This window comes from Leptonychotes weddellii, chromosome 4, assembly GCF_054177405.1.
Source record: "Leptonychotes weddellii isolate Sample4059 chromosome 4, ASM5417740v2, whole genome shotgun sequence".
Lineage (NCBI taxonomy): Eukaryota > Metazoa > Chordata > Mammalia > Carnivora > Phocidae > Leptonychotes > Leptonychotes weddellii.
This window is the reverse complement of record NC_138372.1, coordinates 117532724-117554486: the sequence shown is the minus strand read 5'-3', so window position 1 is coordinate 117554486 and position 21763 is coordinate 117532724. Positions and strand designations below refer to the sequence as shown.

The 21763-nt window shown below is 38.0% G+C and overlaps 1 protein-coding gene across 2 annotated transcripts in view; it reads left to right on the top strand.

The window, feature by feature from the left end:
• Positions 1–21763, top strand: part of UBE2W (ubiquitin conjugating enzyme E2 W) — an 83260-nt gene that overhangs the window by 24490 nt on the left and 37007 nt on the right. For both annotated transcript variants that reach the window (XM_081816141.1, XM_081816140.1), the window contains exon 2: positions 16768–16859. In XM_081816141.1, the coding sequence (XP_081672267.1) occupies positions 16768–16859 (92 nt within the window). The remainder of the gene's footprint in view (positions 1–16767; positions 16860–21763) is intronic.

The following is a 21763-nucleotide window of genomic DNA, read 5'->3' as shown; positions in this document are numbered from 1 at the left end:
CTTTTTTTTGTACCTTTATCTTTCCCTTAGTATGGATTGATTTTCTTTTTTCTCGTTTTGTTTTTCCCTTTGTTTTAAAGATATACCTCCTATTCTTTTAGGAGTTGCCCTAGCTTTTTTTTCCATTTATTTTATTGTTATTCTTGCTTTTATTCCAAACTTCTTGTTAACAAAAATATCAAACATGAAGAGTAGGAAATATAGTACATCTATAGCTTTTTTGTAGATTCAAAGTTAATATTTTCCTTATTTATCTTTCATTTTTTATTGTTTGATAGATTGCTTAACTAACAGTCTTATTGAGAAATAATTTACATACCATGATCATTTGTTTAAAGTATTCAATCTAATGGCTTTTAGTATATTCAGAGTTGGGCAACTGTCACCACAGTCAATTTTTGAAAAGTTTGATGAATGTTTTTACTGAGGTCTAACATACAGAAAAGAGCAGAAATCTAAATGCAGAGTGTACAGATTCACAAAGTGTATTCTATCACACATAAAGAAATAGAATAATAGCTGTACCCCAGGAGCCTTTCTTATGCCCACTCCCAATCACTACTACCTTCTGCTCTCCAAAGGTAATCACTATCTTGACTTCTAACACCATCGATTACTTTGTTAGTGAGCGTTATATAAGTGAAATTATATGATATGTATTCTTTCCTTTGTCTGACTTCATTTGCTCAACAGTAGTTTGTAAGATGATTCATGTTCTGTGTGGAACTGATTCATTTTTATTGAAGTGTATGAATAGACCATAAATTATTTACCCATTTTACTGTTGATAGACTGTTCCTAGTTTGGGCCTGTCATGAATAATGCTGCTATAAACACACTTCTGCATGTGTTTTGTTGACCTATATATGTTGGATAGATACCTTGGTATGGAAATGGTGGGTGAGTCATAGTTTATATTCAGGTTTACAAAATGCCAAATGGTTTGTCCACCAACAGTATGGGAGTTCCACTTCCTGCACGTACTTGCCAACTTGGTCTTGTCAGTTGTTTTTAATGTTAGTTATTTGGGTAGATATATGTTATTACTGTAATATGGCTTTAATTTTCATTTTCTGATGATCAGTGAGGTTGAGTCCTTTTTCATGTAAATTGGTCATTAGGTTGCTTTCTGTAAATTGTGTGTTCTAGTCTTTTGCCAGTTTTTCTGTTTGGTTTGTATCTAATTTAATATGCACAGTTATCAAAACCTAAAGCTTACCAATGTTAATTATACTGGAATTAAAATAATGAAACAACAATCATTGTCTTTCAAAAAAAATAAAGCTTATGAATATTTGCACTCTTATTCATGATCCTAAGATCAAGAGTTGCATGTTCTACTGACTAAGCCAGCCAGGCACCCCTGTTTGCACTCTTCTAAAAAAAAAAGTGACCTTCGAATGTTTGGGTTTTTTTATTTTTATTTTTTATTTTTTTTTAAAGATTTTATTTATTTATTTGACAGAGAGAGAGAGACAGCGAGAGAGGGAACACAAGCAGGGGTAGTGGGAGAGGGAGAAGCAGGCTTCCCGCTGAGCAGAGAGCCCGACACAGGGCTCGATCCCAGGACCCTGGGATCACGACCCGAGCCGAAGGCAGACGGCTAACGACTGAGCCACCCAGGCACCCCTGTTTTTTTTTTTTAAAGATTTTATTTATTTATTTGACAGAGAGAGACCACAAGAGAGGGAACACAAGCAGGGGGAGTGGGAAAGGGAGAAGGGGCTCAATTCCAGGACCCTGAGATCATGACCTGAGCCAAAGGCAGTCACTTAACCAACTGAGCCACCCAGGCGCCCCCCTTTGAATGTTTTTAACTGCCATCACATGTCTTCCAATTTATGTGTTGATTGCCCTGTATCTTGGTTTTGTCCTATCTTAATCTTACCAATTGATATTTTGGGCTCATGTCTTTTATTGAAGTCCAGAATCTAAAAAAATTTAGAAACCAAAACTTATATGTAAATTGACCATAGATTTTTCTAGTGGTGAAACCTGACCTGAATGAACATGAGACTGCATAGTCTTGAAAAAAATTCCACGTACTGTAAATATTTACCTACCTAAGTGCTAAATCCTAATTTGTTTGATGGGGTGCTCTTTTATGACATTGTTATTTTTATAAAATCAGAAATTTCTTGATTTTGAAATACATCTGGCCCCAAGAGTTTTTTCATAGGGAATCATGGGCCTATATTGTTTTATATTCAATGTTTAGATTTACTTACATATTTGTTTTTGCTCACCATTCCTTCTTGGATCTTTTTTTAAATTTTTATTTGTTTGACAGAGAGAGACACAGCGAGAGAGGGAACACAAGCAGGGAGAGTGGGAGTGGCGAGAGGGAGAAGCAGGCATCCCGCGAAGCAGGGAGCCTGATGCGGGGCTCGATCCCAGGACCCTGGGATCATGACCTGAGCTGAAGGCAGACGCTTAATGACTGAGCCACCCAGGCACCCCCTCTTCTTGGATCTTAAACTTGTCATTTAGGATCATTTTCCAGAAGGAAGTCAGGATTTATTGTATAGTTGGTTACTATTGGTGGTAAACTTGTTTTGTCTGAAAATATCTGTATTTCACCTGTGTTCCTGAAACTTAGTTTTGCTTGATATAGTAGTTAAAATTGTCCATTGTTTTCACTTACACTAAATATAAAATTCCACTGTTTTCTAAGTTCTGGCGTTACCAGTCGTCCATTGTTACTTTTATAAAACAAAAGCCATCAGCCTAATTTCCGTATCTTTGTGGATAATATATCTTTTCTTTCTGGGTTTAGGATTAGCTCATTTTAGTTGATGTTCTGTGCTTTTTTAAGTTTGGAATTCTATTTATGCTTTTGGAATTCATTGGGTTTCTTGGACCTGAGGATTGATGTCTTCAGCAACTCTAGGAACTTCTCAGTCATTATCTCTTTATAAATGTTGCCTCTTACTCTCTTTTGTGTTCTTGTCTCATAATTTTATCTCTATTTCTCTGTTACATCCTCGATAAACTCTTCAGATTATTGTCTAGGTACTAATTCTCTTTTCACCTGTTTTAATCTGCTATTTAATCTGTCCACTGAGTATTTTAAATGTTTTATTTAGTTATAATTTATATGCCATAAAATTCAACCATTTAAAGTGTACAGTCAGTGGTTTTTAGTATATTTACTTGCTTGTGTACCCTTCCCCATAATCTAATATTAGAATTATTTTTGTCATCCCCAAAAGAAAACTTGTACCCATAAACACTCTCCATCACTTCTCTCCCCATCCTTCGGGCAGACACCAGTCTACTTTCTGTATCTATAACTTGCCTGTTCTGGACATTTCATATAAATGGTATTATATATGTAGTCTTTTGTGACAGTTTGTTTGACTTAGCATGTCTTTTTGGGGTTCATCCATGTTAACAGCATTTGTCAGTACTTCATTCTTCTTTTATGACCAGATACATTTTGTTGTCTGGACACATTTGCTTACCTATTTATCAGTTAATGGACATTGGGTTGCTTCCTTTTTTTGGCTGTTGCAAATAATGCTGCTGTCAGTATTTGTGTGCAGGTTCTTAATGTGGATATGTTTTCATCATCCATTGCCCTTAAATTTATTTTTTAATTATACAAGAAATTCGCTTCTACATTCTTGCTGTAAAAGAGTCCTAGTATAAAAGTGTATAGTGCAAATAGGGATGTCTTCTTTCTCCTCCATTTCCACTCCTTGGAGGGGACTACTGTAAAATAGTTGGATGTGCTTCCTTCTGACCTCCTTTGTATGCATTTATATAAATAAAATTTCTTGCCTTTTTTTTTTTAAGATTTTATTTATTTGTCAGAGAGAGAGAGCACAAGCAGGGGGAGCGCCAGGCAGAGGGAGAAGTAGGCTCTTTGCCGAGCAAGGAGCCAGATGCAGGACTCAACCTCAGGGATCATGACCTGAGCCGAAGGCAGAGGCTTAACCAACTGAGCCCCGAGGCATCCCAAATCTCTTGCTTTTGTTTTAACATAAAGAAATTATATGTATTTTGAGGCTTTTTTAAAATTAATTTTTTAAAATTTAAATTGCATTTAATTAACATATAGTGTATTATTAGTTTCAGAGGTTATTTATTGATTCTCAGTTGCATGTAACACCCAGTGCTCATTGCATCAAGTACCCTCCTTAATGCCCATCACCCAGTTATCCCATCCTCCCACCCATCTCCCCTCCAGCAACCCTCAGGCTGTTTCCTATAGTTGAGTCTCTTATGGTTTGTCTCCCTCTCTGCTTTCGTCTTATTTTTCCTTCCCTTCTCCTATGTTCATATGTTTTGTTTCTTAAATTCCACATATGAGTGAAATCCTACAATATTTGTCTTTCTCTGACTTCTTTCGTTTAGCATAATACCCTCTAGTTCCATCACTGCAAATGGCAAGATTTCATTCTTTTTGATGGCTGAGTAATTCCATTGTATACATATACCACTTTTTTTTTTTTTTAAGATTTTATTTGAGAGAGAGAGAGATGAGCCAGCAGGGGAGTGGAGAGAGCACGCACAAGCAAGGAAGGAGGGACAAAGGGAAAAGCAGACTCCCCACTGAGCAGGGAGCCCATTGCAGGGCTTGATCCTAGGACCCTAAGATCATGACCTGAGCCGAAGGCAGCCACTTAACCAACTGAGCCACCCAAGCACCCCTATACCACATCATATCCATTCATCTGTTGATGGATATCTGGGCTCTTTCCATATTTTGGCTATTGTGGCTCTATTTTTAACTTTTTGAGGAACCTCCATACTGTCTTCCAGAGTGGCTGCACCAGTTTGCATTCCTACCAACAGTGTAAGAGGGTTCCCCTTTCTCCACATCCTCACCAACATCTGTTGTTTACTGAGTTGTTAATTTTAGCCATTCTAACCAGTGTGAGGTGATATCTCATTGTGGTTTTGATTTCTGTTTCCCTGATTGAGGCTTGCTTTTTATTCATCAGTATATTTTGGGGTTCTTCTGTTAGTACACATAATTCTTAATGGTTGCATGGTCTTATTTCCATATGCCATAATTTGTGTATAGCTGTTGATAGACACATATATATGGTTTCTGGATTTTGCCCTTGCAAGTAGTGCATTAGTCAACACCCTTATTAATCTGTTTTTAAACATTTACTAAGGCAAAAAGCATTATGTGCCAGGCAGTTTTGAATGCTAGGAACACAAAGATAAATAGATATACTTTCTGCCTTAGAGTTGCTCCCTCTATAAATTATATATAAATGGTACAAGGACATATATTAATTGGGGGATCTGGTGCTATTCCAGCTAAGGAAGGTAGATTTTTATCATGCTGGGTATTGAATGCTATTGTCTTCTGAATAAGTTCTCATTTGGTCCTTATTAATTTCTTATGTATCTTTCTAGATTCTGACAAGCAAAATTGTTTCCTCAAAGGGATAGAAAATTTCTTTTCCTCCAGGACTTATAGTTGCTTCTGCCAGTTGCCTGGGCATTACTTCCTGGGCCACTTTTGATTAACTTCTTGCCTAAGGTTGCAGGAATTCATACTACAAACCCACGTGGGTGTCCACTTGAGGTTAAGACATTTCATGGAAGAAATTTTTTCTTCCTCTGCCCATTGCTCAGTTCAAAACAGGGGAGTTTCTGTGCCCTCTATCTTACCCTTACTGAAGAGTCCTTAGTCTTCTGTTAGATTCCTCACTTTTTGGTCTTGCCCCTCTTTGGGTTTGGTAGAAGTCTCCAAGGCGAAATCCAGCCATGATCCTTTTATTTCAGGATTCCTACACTCACTTTTGTTTTTTATAGAATTTTTCCAAGTATCTGCTCTGCCATTCTGCTGAAAAAGAAATTGTTTAGTCTTTGAAACACATTCCTCCTTTGGTTTTCAGTTTACCATGATCCTGGTTTCTTTCTTTGACCACTCTCCTTTTAGGCACTGCTGTACCGTGAAAGCATGTAGAAATTATTATGTATTTATTTCTCTTTAGGTTGTGGGCTGTTTTTAAGAAGAGGAATCTTTAAGTCTTGTCACATTTGCATTCCAGTCTGATTTTTGAAAATGTTAAAATAATGAATACCTCTCTTGGTTGGAGGCTTTCCATTTCCAAAAAGGGGAAAAAGTTTCTACAAGTAACTGTTAGGAACTAAGGTCTGTAGAAGTGTATTTAGAATTCAGTAGGAAAGAAAATGTTTCCTTAATTCGCATGAATCAAATTCTGCTTCATTTTAAAATAAGGTAAAATCATTTCATTGCCTGCCTCTCACTCTGAAAGAAGAGAGATAGCTGTTGTTACAATCGTTTAATGTTGGGGAAAAAAATAGTAGGTGTTCGATATTGTAATGATGGTAATGTGTTTAGTAGTCTTGTTTTTATTCTATTATGTTCCCCTATTGTTAACCTTCCACCTCCTGTTGGTTGTTAGATGAAATGAGAGAAAAGCATTGTTGGTCATTTCATGTACAGTTGCATTAGCAACCATTAGCATTTATTTCTACATTTCTAATGTTTTTTTATTTCTTCGTACCCTAAATAAGGATTTTTACCTTTTATTAAAAAAAAAAAGATTTATTTATTTTAGAGGGAGAGAAAGAGAGCATGTGCAGAGGGGAGGTGTGGGGGTCACAAGAGGCAGAGAATCTCAAGCAGATGCCTCACTGAGTGTGGAGCCTGAGCTGGGGCTGGATCTCACAACCCTGAGATCACGACCTGAGCTGAAATCAAGAGTCAAAATCCAAGAGTCGGACACTTCACCTCCTGAGCCACACAGGTGCTCCAGAATTTTTACTCTTTAGAATACAGGCATTACCTCAGAGATACTGTGGGTTTGGTTCAGACCACTGTAACAAAGCAAATACCACAATAAAGTAAGTCAGGTGTATTTTCTGGTTTCCCAGTGCATATAAAAATTATATTTACACTATATTATAGTCTGTTAAGTGCAATAACACTATGTCTGAAAAAACAATGTGCATAGCATAACTGAAAAATATTTTACTGGGGTGCCTGGGTGGCTCAGTTGTTAAGCATCTGCCTTCAGCTCAGGTCATGATCCCGGGGTCCTGGGATGGAGCCCTGTGTCAGGCTCCCTGCTCAGTGGGAAGCCTGCTTCTCCCTCTCCCACTCTGGATGCTTGTATTCCATCCCTCGCTGTCTCTCTCTGTCAAACCACTTTCTCTGCTTATCTATAAGAAGCAACTCCTCATCTGTTCAAGTTTTCTCATGAGATTGCAGCAATTCAGTCACATCTTCAGTCTCCACTTCTAATTCTACTTCTTGCTGTTTCTACCACATCTGCAGTTACTTCCTCCACTGAAGTCTTGAACCCCTCAAAGTTATCTGTGAGGGTTGGAATCAATTTCTACACTCCTGTTAGTGTTGATATTTTGACCTCTTCCCATGAATTGCACATGTTCTTTTTTTTTTTTTTTAAGATTTTATTTATTTGACAGAGACAGTGAGAGAGGGAACACAAGCAGGGCGAGTAGGAGAGGAAGAAGGCGGCTTCCCACCGAGCAGGGAGCCCAGTGTGGGGCGCGATCCCAGGACCCCGGGACCATGACCTGAGCTGAAGGCAAACACTTAATGACTGAGCCACCCAGGTGCCCCGAATTACACATGTTCTTAATGGCATCTAGGATAGTAAATTCTTTTCAGAAGATTTTCAGTTTACTTTGCCCAGATGCATCAGAGGAATCAACTCTATTGGAACTATATCATATGAAATGTACTTAAATAATGAAACTTGAAGGTCACAATTACTCCATGATCTATAGGCTGCAGAATGGATGTTCTGTTAACTGGCATGAAAACAACATTAATCTCTTTGTACATCTCCATCAGAACTCTTGGGTGACCAGGTACATTGTCAGTGAGTAGCAATATTTTGAAAGGAATCTTCCCTGAGCAGTAGGTCTCAAGAGTAGACTTAAAATATTCAGTAAACTGTGTTACAAACAGATGTGCTGTCATCCAGGCTTTGTTGTTCCGTTTACAGAGCCAGCAGAGTAGATTTAGCATAATTCTGAAGGGCTCTAGGATTTTTGGAATCGTCAATGAGCATTGACTTCAACTTAAAGTCCACAGCTGCATTAGTCCCTGATAAGAGTCAGCCTGTCCTTTGAAGCTTTTGAAGCCAGGCATTGACTTCTTCTCTCTAGCTATGAAAGTCTTAGATGGCATCTTCTTCCAATAGAAGACTGTTTCATCTCCACTAAAAATCTGTTGTTTAGTGTAGTCACCCTCATTAATTATCTTAGCTGGATCTTCTGGAGAACTTAACTGCAGTTTGTATATCAGCACTTGCTGCTTCACCTTGCACTTTCATGTTAATGGAGACAGCTTCTTTCCTTAAACCTTATGAACCAATCTGCCAGCTTCAGACCTTTCTTTTGCAGCTTCCTCACCTTTCTCAGACTTCACAGATTTGAAGAGTTAGTGCCTTGCTCTGGATTAGACTTTGGCTTGAGGGACTGTTGTGGCTGGTTTGACCTTCTATCCAGACCACTCAGACTTTGTCCATATCAGCAATAAGGCTGTTTTACTTTCTTACACTTGTGTGTTTACTGAGGTAGCACTTTTAATTTCCTTTAAGAACTTTTATGCTGCGTTCACAACTGGCTATTTGGTGCATTTTGTTTGATGTGGTATTCTTCAGCCTAAACAGTAATGTACACTATAGAACAACCATAGTAGTACTTTTTTTTTTTTACAGAGTCATAACCATCATCCTCAGCTATGTAAAAAAGTATGTAACAGTGGGCATTGATGAAAATGAGAGTAGCTGAAGAGGCAGAGATTGCATCATTGGGATAACACTTCATGGTTTAGCATGTGCTACACAAGTGTGGTCTGTGGACCTGTTACTGAGCCATGCTTTTCATTTAATGAGGAGTTAGAGAAATTATCCCTGATTTCTCCAGTTATTTTCAGTGAGACAGTTTATTTATTTATTTATTATTTTATTTTTTAAAGATTTTATTTATTTATTTGACAGAGAGACAGCAAGAGAGGGAACACAAGCAGGGGGAGTGGGGAGAGGGAGAAGCAGGCTCCTGCTGAGCAAGGAGCCCGATGCGGGGCTCGATCCCAGGACCCTGGGATCATGACCCAAGCCGAAAGCAGATGCTTAACGACTGAGCCACCCAGGCGCCCCAAGGCAGTATATTTATAGTTTAAGAGCATGTGAAGCAATAAATGTTTGCCAGTATTGATGATAGCACCGAAGATGAGTAGTGTTAAACAAAAATAATGTGATGTATCCACCAAAAATAAACTCTTTTGCTGGGTAATGTAGGGTGGGGTTGCAGAGGGGGAAACAGCAGATAAAGGAAAGAGAAAAGAGGAGAAAGAAAAAGATGTCAGTGACTAGAGGTGAGATACTGTGACAAGTTATTGACAATAAAAATAGAGATGACAGGAAAACAAGGATATCAAATTTTCACAATTTGCTGTAGGGTCAAATGGGCTTATAGACCTCATTGTTATTTAAGGCTCTCACAATAATGTCATTATTATTAGGTTAAATTATGTTCAGTACACATAATGTCAGGAATCTGTGTTAGGATAGAGTTTTACCACATTTATTTAAAAAAAATTTAGGATGTCTGAGATTTTATGTATGTATGTATTTGATGTCTATATAATTTTTTATTTTAATTCTAGTTAGTTAACATAGTGTTACATTACTTTGAAGTGTACAACACAGCACTCCCATACATACATCATACTGTGCTCAGCTCATCATAAGTATACTCCTTAATCCCCATCACCTATTTAACCCATCCCCCCAACCCCCACATTTATTTAAACATTTCTGATATTTAAGTGTTAGTCTTTATATTTATCCATTATCTCATATCCTGATTATGCCAGGGAAGCATATGGCATATTCAGGCTTGATTTAACATTATGAGTGTATATTTGGATAGCATTGATATTTTGAGTTGGGGGAAATGGAATAGGACTGACACCTGCTAAATGCCAAGTCAACATGCCTTCACCTCAGATTGCCAAGAGCTCAAATTGACACTCTTCCCCTCAAATTTCAGCCCCTGTGCTCAAGTTTGTGCACAAAAGTGGGAGTAATTATAACCGCAAAATGAAGCAACCCAAACATTAACTATTTCTGTGGAATATAGAATGGATAAAAGGAGTGTGCTAGGCTGAGAACATCTCCAAAAAGCACATCAAAGAACAATATATATAGCATGATTCTGGTTAGTAAAAAAAAAAAAACCTGGGAAGAATAAAACAAGATGAAACCAGAGAGGGAGACACACCGTAAGAGATTTCTTATGCATAGGAAAGAAACTGAGGCTTGCTGGAGGGAAGGTCGGGGGGGGGGCGATGGGTAACTGGGTGGTGAGCATGAAGGAGGGCACGTGATGGAATGAGCACTGGGTGTTGTATGCAACTGATGAATCACTGAACTCTACCTCTGAAACTAATAATACACTATATTGTTAATTAATTGAACTTAAAATTTAAAAAAAGGAACCCCCCCAAAAAAGAATATAGTGATTATAGTTTTTAATTTCAATTGCTTTTACTTTTCTATATAAACTGTGGCTTGTGCCTTCCAAGGGCTTTACATCTTGTAAGGTTAAGAGTAATAATACATGTGTCTGTTCTTTATTTTGACTGTTTTGTGTTCCTACAGGTCACCTTTGGTTTGAAGCAGCTACTGTAGTGATTCTTAAAGAGGTGGTGGTGGAGAGAAAATATGTTAAGCTCCAGAGCAGCCTTTTCATACCATATAAATTCTCTTTTCAAGCCAGGCCTCTAATAAGCCCCAGTCATAGGGGAGAGTAAATCTTAAGAATAATCCCTCACATGCGTTGAGTTGGAAAAAAGTTTTAGGAACTGAACTGGAGTCACTGTAAGTGCAGGGTGACAAGTCCTAGGCTACTGTAGTAATATCAGAGATTCCCAACACTGGTAGTGTGACATACCTGGAATGTCATTCAGTTTTGTGGTGGGTCCCAATACCATGTCATTGATAACTCCCAAAATTGGTCAGTAGTTTTCTTAACCGCCCCCCCCCGCCCCGCCTCCCTAAAAGGTAATAAATTAGAATGGATTCATATCATCTTGAACCATTTGCATTCATGAGGAAGGAAAGAAAGGGTGGTATTGGCTGGACTACTGAAGCCAGAGCCACTGAAAAGCCAAACCAGTTCTTTTTTTTTTTTTTTTTAAGTAGGCTCCCCACCCAACATGGGGCTTAAATTCACGACCCTGAGATCAAGAGTTGCATGCTCTACTGACTGAGTCAGCCCGGCGCCCCAAGCCAAACCAGTTCTGAAAGTGTTTAAGTATTTCTCTCTCAAGGTATTTAGATGCATCAGGATCTTTCTTATTGAGTATATAAATCCACTTGGATCTCTCTTTTTTTTTTAGATTTTATTTATTTATTTGACAGAGACACAGCTAGAGAGGGAACACAAGCAGGGGGAGTGGGAGAGGGAGAAGCAGGCTTCCCACGGAGCAGGGAGCCCGATGCGGGGCTCGATCCCAGGACCCTGGGATCATGACCCGAGCCGAAGGCAGACGCTTAACGAGTGAGCCACCCAGGTGCCCCCCACTTGGATCTCTTAAGAGCTCAAATTCCTGCGAGTCTGACAGACTTGAGCCAACATAAAATGAGGGCTTAGATGGAGTTTTCAGATTTATTGTACATTTGAGGTGCTTCCAAACATTTAGGTTCTGGGCCTGGCTGTTTTTGATGAATAAGATAGAAAAAGAAATTCTTTTGCTAGTAACTTCAGGCCTTTTCACCTGGGAGGGCAAGATTTCTGTGTACTGCTATTGTGCAAATTCTGGAAATAAAATGCATATTTAAAGATTGACGGAGATCATGTATTTTTGGTTAGGTGTTAAATATTGAGAAAAGAGGGGCGCCTGGGTGGCTCAGTTTTTAAGTGTCTGCCTTCAGCCCAGGTCATGATCCTGGAGTCCGGGATCAAGTCCCACATCAGGTTCCCTGCTTGGTGAGGAGTCTGCTTCTCCCTCTGACCCTCCCCCCTCTCATGCTCTCTCTCTCTCTCTCTTTCTCAAATAAATAAATAAATAAATCTTCAAAAAAATAAACAATTGAGAAAAGAATCATTTTAGACATTAAATTTACTCAGAAATTAAACTTTTATTAATATAATATTGATAGATTTTAAATGCACGTTTTTTTCATATTTAAACATTTGGAATCGATGTCTTACCAATGGTGTGTTATTGTTTAATTGGCAGCAATTTTCCTTTTCTAGTGTTCCATGAAATAATGGTGCATCTTATGATTGACGATGTTTCTTAGATTCAGAGAATTATGGTACATTTGCAATATATGTAATTAGTTTTCCCATACCTCACCAATTTAGGTACATACAGGGGTGATATTTGGCCAAGAACCATTGGAACTCTTAATTTCTTGGCTTCTTCCCCTCCCAGTGGTTTCTGGGTAGTTCTGCTGCTTTGGTTACAATAGTTACCTTCTGCAGTTATTTCCCATTATCGCCAGTTACCTCAGTCTGTAGCTGCCATTTTCAGCACTGTCTGGGAAAGCCGACCATGTTGCCATGCTGGTATTCACAGGGGGTGGTATCATTGCTTTTGCTAGTGTTTCTCATCTGCTTTTTCTGCACTTTGTCTTCAAAGTTAGGAGCTGAATGCCTCCTCATGAGATAATAGCTTTCTTTTGATTGATGCTACATGGTATGATCTCTAAATAGTTACACTAGTTCTTCACGTCCTGAACTGAGTAGGAATTTTTATTTATTTTTACATCTAGTTTTTTAGGTCCTTCTCTTTTAGCTTCTATGTCCAGATTCAGGAAACTTAGAACCAGTTTCTTTTTTTTTCTTTCTTTTTTTTTTTTTTTAATGATTTTATTTATTTATTTGACAGACACAGCAAGAGAGGGAACACAAGCAGGGGGGTGGGAGGGGGAGAAGCAGGCTTCCCGTGGAGCAGGGAGCCTGATGCGGGGCTCGATCCCAGGACCCTGGGATTGTGACCTGAGCCAAAGGCAGACGCTTAACGACTGAGCCACCCAGGCACCCCATGTTTTATTTTGTTTTTGAGTATAGCTGATGAGAACCAATTGCTTAGAAGATCCAGAGGACCCTTGAGGGGACTGATTGCTTATTTAAAGACATGTCGGGGTACCTGGGTGGCTGAGTCAGTTAAGTATCTGACTTCGGTTCAGGTTGTGATCTCAGGGTCTTGGGATCAGGCTCTGTTTTCAGTGGGGAGTCTGCTTCTTCCTCTTCCCCTGCACGTGCGCCCATGCACACACACACACACACGCTTTCTCTCTCTCAAAGTCTTTTTAAAAATAAATAAAAGACATGTCCTGCCTTCTCCAGTGAATTATTGTTCTGAGAAGAATACACCCTGAAGGATAAATTCCCTGTTTTTTGTGAACCTGCCAAATAGACACACCACTTGATCTTCTATTCTTTGTATCTTTTTTTAAGTTGTGATTTTAAGTGCATGGATGAATTATTACTTTTGTTATTGAGCTTTAGTAAATACTCATTAACCCCCAACTTTTGGCCCTGCTTTATCTCTTTATTGGAGAGGATGTGGATTTGCAAAGTAGTTTACTGCCTAGTAGCTATAAGACAATAAGCAACTGGCATGAATTGTCTTTTTTTTTTTTTTTTAAGCTTTTATTTATTTATTAGCGCAAGAGAGAACATGAGCTGGGAGAGAGGCAGATGAATAGGGAGAGGCAGACTTCCCCTGAGCAGGAAGCCTGATGCAGGGCTTGATCCCAGGCCCCTGGGATCATGACCTGAGCCAAAGACAGAGGCTTAAACAACTGAGCCACCCAGGCGCCCCATGAATTGTCTTTTTAATGTAGTGACTCCACCCCCTCAGTAAAAAAAAAAAATGTCCTGTGAATGTTTTGGATTCTGACCTGTGATACTGAAATGAAAAGTGGATGCTAGCCCTTTCTCATCACGGAAGTTTGGAGCAGAGGTCCTGCATTATCTATTGCTATATAACAAATTCCCCCAAATTCAGTAATTTGAAAGAACAAACATTTATAATCCCTTGCAGTCCAAAGGGTCTGGAATCAGAGGCTTAGCTGGATGGTTCTGACTTGGAGTCTCTTTTTAGTTTGTAGGCAAGATAATGGCCTGGGCTACAGTCATCTGAAAGATTGGTTAGGGTTGGATAATATGCTTCCAAATCATGTGGTTATCAGCAGGAGGCCAGTAATCTTAGCATGTGAGCTTTTGAATTGGGCTGTTCACAGCATGGCAAGTGATTCCACAGAGAGTAACCAAAATGTAAGCCATAGTCTTTTAGAGCCTAATCGTGGGAGTAACATATCATTTTTGCTATATTCTGTTGGTCACACTGACCAATTTTGGTACAGCGTGGGAAGGAACTACGGAAAAATGTAAATATAAGGAAGCAGAGTTAATTGGAGATTCTCTTGGAGTTTGGTCATCACAGGTCTCTTTCTTTGTGATCATGTAAGTAGCATCAGGATGTGGAAAACATTTCTTTTTTCATAGTACCCTTTATCATTATGTTCAGGAGACCTAGGGCTAATCATACCAATAAAACTCTTCTTAGCTTACCTTTCTATCCTTATGTTTCAGTTAGTAGCTTTGCAAACTGACTTTCCTATACATCCTTGATTTGATAGTAAGGGCTTGCTTTCCCTGTTTTAATGACGTTCTCAAGATCTGGAGAATTTCTACAGTAGTGTTACCCAAAATGTGGTTATTGAAACAAGACTTTTCCAAGATGCCTTACACTAAGGAGGTTCCATTACTTTTGGAAACCTCTGTGTTACTTTCTTCCCCTTGGAGGATCATTTGTGCAAGTTAGTGTATCAGAAGTCTCTGAAAAATCCTTCATTGAGGAAATCAGTTTTTCCTTTTTGTACCCAGTGTTTTTAAAAATTTACTTGATCATTGAATCGCTATATTGTATACCTGAAACTAATATGACAGTGTATGTTAACTATACTGGAATTAAAATAAACTTAATAAAAACATTTACTTGATCATATAAGCCACACTTGTTATAAGTGGAATAAGTTAAAAACCTTGTTATAACAAAAATTTATCACAAATATATTCCTTTATCCAAAACAAGTTATTCAGGCAGCTTTATTTCTGTATTTTAGATAATTAAAATTTTTCTTAAGTACTTTTCAATTTGTAATTATTTTACATTTTGGAAGACAGCTGAGGTCAGAAATTGCAAGTAGCTGATACTTTATTTCACTGTCAGTAGCGATTGTGATATTGAAAGATCTGAGGAAAGATTTCATTCTTGGCCACTTAAAGAGCCATTTAGGAGATTTTTTTTCCCCACTTTTACTGATTTATTAGCAAATGTTTTTAGCATATTTTAGGCCCTGGGTTTGCTGTGATCAACAACATAGGCTGTCCTCCTTGTGAGGTGACAGCCAGAGAAGTGTAGGAGGTAACTACAGAAGGACCACAGAGACCAAAGCAAAGGCGTGATGGTCTGCAGATAGCTGCTTGTGGGCCGAGTGTGTGCCTGTTAATAAGTTCTTGTTCAGTGATTCTCAATGGAGAAGGGAGGAGTTTTCTAATCTGTAATGGTGTTGGGTGATGTTAAGCTTATTTAAGGTATCATACACTGAAAAGATGTAGAAACATTTGCTATATTGTTAGTAATATTTCATTGTCCGGAAAAAGCACAAGCTAGCTTTTAAGCAGAGAATTGTTGAGTTCTGAACAGATATCCATGCTTGTCTGCTTTAATCCAAGAAAAGATGCTCATTAAGAGTCTTTATAGTGGGGCGCCTGGGTGGCTCAGTCGTTAAGCGTCTGCTTTCAGCTCAGGTCATGATCCCAGGGTCCTGGGATCGAGCCCCGCATCAGGCTCCCTGCTTGGCGGGGAGCCTGCTTCTCCCTCTCCCGCTCCCCTTGCACGTGTTCCTGCTCTCGCTATCTCTCTCTCTCTGTGTCAAACAAATAAAATCTTTAAAAAAAAATTTAAAAAAAAGAGTCTTTATAGTTATATGCAATTCTAATAACATCGGTTATTTGGTTTTTAAACCCATAAGCTATGGGCTTCTGTGGTTTTTGTTTTGCTTTGTTGTATACTGAAAAAGAATGTCCACTAGTGGTAACATGGGAAGAGTTGAGCAATAAAAACTATATAAACAAGAATGTAAAATATAGCAATTTGGGGGCATCTAATATGTAGAGAAAAAACTATATTTCAGGCCATGATATGTTCTATTCTAGTATTGAAGGTTTAAATTATGTATAGGTATCCTGTTTAAAAATGAAAACAAATACGGTCTGTAAATTGTAAATTAAAAGTTATTCAGAACACTTTCCAAAGGCTTTTTGCATGTATGATTACTCGTATAGTGTTTTTGAAAAGCTTGTATGTCTGAAATGACACATTCTTTAAGGATGATGGAGAACTGTGGTTTTCATAATTGGAAAGTAGTAAAGGAAACACTGCTAAAACTTTTAAGCAGCTATAACCTAGGCTGAGATCTTATAACCTCAGTGGAGTAACAATGAAGTTTTGTAGGTAGCTATCTGCTCTTCATAACCACTTTACAGCATCAGTGTTAACAGGATATTTAGAAATGTTTTGATTGTGAATTATAGGACAAACAATTAAAAATTAGAGAGGCATATAAGATATATACAAGATGTAAAGGACTTGCAGAGGAAAAAGATGTGAGCATTTGGAGGAAATTTAGTCAAGGATTTCAGTCTGTGAAGCTAGCGGATGTTTATATTGTCATTTTTTTCAAAGTACAAATTATTGTTGATATTCTTTTCTAGAAACGACTGCAGAAAGAACTGTTGGCTTTGCAAAATGACCCACCTCCCGGAATGACATTAAATGAAAAGAGTGTTCAGAATTCAATTACACAGTAAGTATTTAATTTTTGAAGTACTTGTTTCTTTTATTATTAGTGTAAAGTATGAATATATACTTATTTTTAAAAATGGAGAAATTTGGGGTGCCTGAGTAGCTCAGTTGATTAAGCATCCGACTCTTGATTTCGGTTAAGGGTCATGAGATCAAGCCTCGAATTGGGCTCTGCGCTCAGTGGGGAGTCTGCTTGAGATTCTCTCTCTCCCTCTGCCCCTCTCCTCTCTCTCTCTCTCAAATAAATCTTAAAACAAAAAATAAAATGTGGAATTTTCATATTTCATCCGACTCTCTTCCATCAAGAGGTAAATAAATAGATCTTATTCTGTGCATTTATATACCCCATTTTGTGTTACATAATATCATACACATTGTATATAATGTATGATTTGTTAACCTTTTTTTTTTTTAAACCATATGTTGATTAGTAATGTTTTAAAATGTTTCCTGCCAAAGAGGCAGCATATAAAAACTTTGGTCTGACTTTGTTTATGAAATGATCTTCATCTAAAATCGAGCAGTTTTTTCAAAACCGCATGTAAAGGTTTGAAGAGGGTAGTAGTCAAGAGGTGTCTCCAATCCCTGAACACATTAATTGCCCTGTAAAGAACGGTAACTGAATGTCGGACTCTTCAGCAACCTCTTCTAATAGTAAGAAACTTCTTCATGAGGATAAAAAAGTGAAGCATAGAGGGGAAGACACAGAAGTGTTCTAATTCTGCTCCTTCCTTGGGTGCAAAAAAGTCTTTTCCCAGATACGAACCCAAGAAGTGTAGAAAGATATGTATGTGTCCTCTTGTAAAGATGTCTAGAGTATCATCCTAAGATCTCACAACCCAGTCTATTTTTATCACTCCTTTAACTTAATAGTTTTGTTAGACAAGGGTAAATGCTCTGAAATTGGCAGGGGGGAGGAATTTAAAATAATGGAATCTCTCCTTAAAATCTTCAAAAACATAAAAGGGATAGGATAGGAGGCAGCAAGATAAAAAGTATACTGTAGACCAAATTGTAGGACAAAGAGGATAATTCAAATACTTAGTGATATTCTAGGTCCAGAAAGCAAAAGTGACCAAAATTCATGGACATACTTATCCTTTTAGAGAAACAATTTTAGTTACCTTTGACTTTGAGATTTGAGTCCATACTTACCACGGAAGTCCAGCTTTTTTAAAACAGGGATATGAAGAATGGATCTATTGATGTTTGGATGGATATATTGTTGTTTGAAAATTGAGTACAGATCTCTAGCTCTATAACAGTCTTTTTAAAACATTGCTGTCTTGAGCATTTTTAGGTTCCCTGCAAAATTGAAATTTCCCACATACCCTCTGCTCTCACACATGCACAGCCTCCCCCATTATATCAACATCCCCCACCAGAGTGGGACATTTGTTACAATTGATGAAGTATGATTGACACATCATAATCCCCCAAAGTCTGTAGTTTGCATTATAATTCATTCTTGGTATTGTATGTTCTAAGGATTTGGGCAGATGTTCACTGACATGTATCATCATTATGGTATACAGGATATTTTCACTGCCCTAAAAATCCCCTGTGCTCCAGCTATTCATCACCTCCCCAGCCACTGATCTTTTTACTGTCTCTGTGGTTGTCCCTTCCCCAGACCGTCATATAGTTGGAATCATACAGTATGTAGCCTTTCAGATTGGCCTCTTTTACTTAGTAATATGCATTTAAGGTTCTTCTCTTTCTTTTTGTGACTCTCGATTGATTTTTCATTTCTATCAAACAAAATTTGAAAATGGAGCACATATTTAGAGTGTATGACATTTGTTCTATATAATTAAATGAGATTTTTTTTTCTGTATAATTAAACAGGTAGATTATATTCCATTTTCATTGGTAATAATCAAGTGCTTCCTCTTTCAACCTTTTCTTTTTTTGGTGGTGGGGGAACCATATAATACAATGATTTATAAAAAGTTAAAGGGGGGCACCTGGGTGGCTCAGTCATTAAGCATCTGTCTTCGGCTCAGGTCATGATTCCAGGTCCTGGGATCGAGCCCCACATCGGGCTCCCTGCTCCGCGGGAAGCCTGCTTCTCCCTCTCCCACTACCCCTGCTTGTGTTCCCTCTCTCGCTGTGTCTCTCTCTGTCAAATAAATAAATAAAATCTTTAAAAAAAAAAAAGTTAAAGGAATGTTTTACATTTGTACAAATGGAAACATTTGTATAGATTTTCAAGCAGTTATACCACAAATTGTTTAACTACCAAAACAGCATTATCTTTGTTGCAGAATAAACCTGTCATTTTTAGAGATGTATGTCAGGCAATTTTTCTTTTAAAATAATTTATTGTAAATGAATCACAAACATTTTATTATCTTTGTCTTCCAGGATATAAAACTAGTTTTATAAAAATTAGATCTTAAAAGATAATGTTTAAGTGGGATGAGAATGATAATAAAAAACATTAAGCTTTCTGGAGGACAGTTTGGTAGCATGTATTAAGACCTTTAAAAATAAGAGTATCATATCCTTTGAACTAATAAATAAACCCCTGTGCTGACCTAAGGAGGGAACAGAGACAGAGAAAGATTAACCCAAGGGTGCCTGGTTGGCTTATTCAGTAGAACATGCAACTCTTGATCTTGGGGTTGTGAGTTTAAGCCTCATGTTGGTGGACATAGAGTTTACCTTAAAAAAAAAAAAAAAAAAAGATTACCTTAGAACTGACTATACTCATTTCAACAGTACTATTTCTAGAGACAGTTTGGAAACAATTTAAATATCGGTAGGGGTGCCTGGGTGGCTCAGTCGTTAAGCATCTGCCTTTGGTTCAGGTCATGATCCCAGGGTCCTGGGATCAAGCCCCACATCAGGCTCCCTGCTCCACTGGAAGCCTGCTTCTCCCTCTCCCACTCCGCTTGCTTGTGTTCCCTCTCTTGCTGTGTCTCTCTCTGTCAAATAAATAAAATCTTTAAAAATATATATGTATATGAATATCAGTAACACGGAAATGGTTTCTCAAAGTTAGACCGTGGAATGGTATCCCCTGAGTTATAGCCTGTGGTCAGCATGAAATGCAGAAATTTTGTATAGACATAATCCCTTTGAAAATCCCTTAGAGAGGCTATATTGGTGTGTATCCTGCCATAACATATCATAATATATCCAAGAGAGCTAGTTTTTCCTTTGGAGGGGAATAGTTGGCTGTTTCTTTGATTAGGAACTATGAATGCATGAAAAATAACTGTTTAAACATTAGAATCCGAGAACAATAGCTACTTATTAGAAGTTAAGAACTGAGACTTTTCCCATTTCATTCATCCTCAGGGACATGTGCCCTTAATTGGACTCATAAACACTGAGGATTTGTTTTTTGTTTGTTTGTTTTGTTATTTTTAATTATTATTTTTTTAGAGCAAGTGAGCGGGGGTGGTGAGGGTGGGCAGCGGGAGAGAGAGAGTCTTAAGCAGACTCCATGCCCAGCAGGGAGCCCGACATGGGACCTGATCTTATGACTCTGAGATCATGACATGAGCTGAAATCAAGAGTAGGACCCTTAACCAACTGAGCCACCCAGGCGTCCCATAAACACTGATAATTTGAATTTATGTAATTTAAGTGTACACATAATTTAACTGTTGGACATCAATTCCATTGATAAAGAAGCTACAAAATGACTAGAATGAAATGTATCCAAAGTACTTCAGCAGTGATTATATTGTGGTGATTTTTGTTTATTTTACTGTTCTAAATTTTCTATAGTGAACATATATTGTTTTTTTTCAATTACCAAAAGGTATTTAAAATTATCCTGCAGTTTTGAAAATTATGCTGCCTTTGACCTGTCTCACCCAGGTATTGGAAGGATTACTAAGATACTTGCTTAGCTCTTATTTAAAAGCTGTGTTTGGATAGATCACATGTAAATTTATGGTACGTTATGTCCTAAAATTTTTATTTTATTTATTTATTTATATATTTTTTTTAGGTTTTATTTATTTATTTGATAGAGACACAGTGAGAGAGGGAACACAAGCAGGGGGAGTGGGAGAGGGAGAAGCAGGCTTCCCTAGGAGCAGGGAGCCCAGTGTAGGGCTTGATCCTAGGACCCTGAGATCATGATCTGAGCTGAAGGCAGATGCTTAACCGACTGAGCCACCCAGGCATCCCTGTCCTTAAATTTTCCTTATAAAGAGAATGAAAGGGCACCAGGAGGGGTGCCTGGGTGGCTCAGTTGGTTAAACTGGACTCTTGGTATTTGGCTCAAGTCATGATCTCAGGGTCCTGAGATTGAGCCCCGAGTTGGGGCTGAGCCCAGAACCTGCTTCAGACCCTCCCTCTCCCTTCGCCTCTGGTCTTTCCCCTGCTCCCACTAGCACATGCTCTCGCACTCTCAAATCAATTAATCAAATAAAATCAAATCTTAAAGGGCACCAGGAAGTCCTCTGATTTTCCTTGGAATAATCACTTTGCATAGTGGATGTTAGGGATAAAAAGGGATTTTGATGACTAGGAAGGACCCAGTTTGTAAAGAGAATAGGTTTTTGTTTTTATTTATTTTTTTAAATGCAGCTTATGCATTATATTTAATTTACTATGTACTGGTGCTGATGTCAGGAAAGTACTACATGTTTTGCATACGTAATGCCATTTACCTTTGCAACACTTTGAGATGAGTATCCTTTTTTAATGAACTTTTAACTTTGTTTTAAATATATGTTTTATAATTGAAATAGTTAAAAAAGAGGTAAAACAGCTTACTCATGGCCACACAGCTAAGGGACAGACCTGTGTAATTTTACTGTAAAATATTGCCTCTTGGCTCCGTGGTCATATCTTTTATTACCATGTATGGTATTCATCATGCATTCTGAAAATGAATAGCTATGCTCTTAAAGGCCTGTATGTGTTAGCTGATTGCTTTCA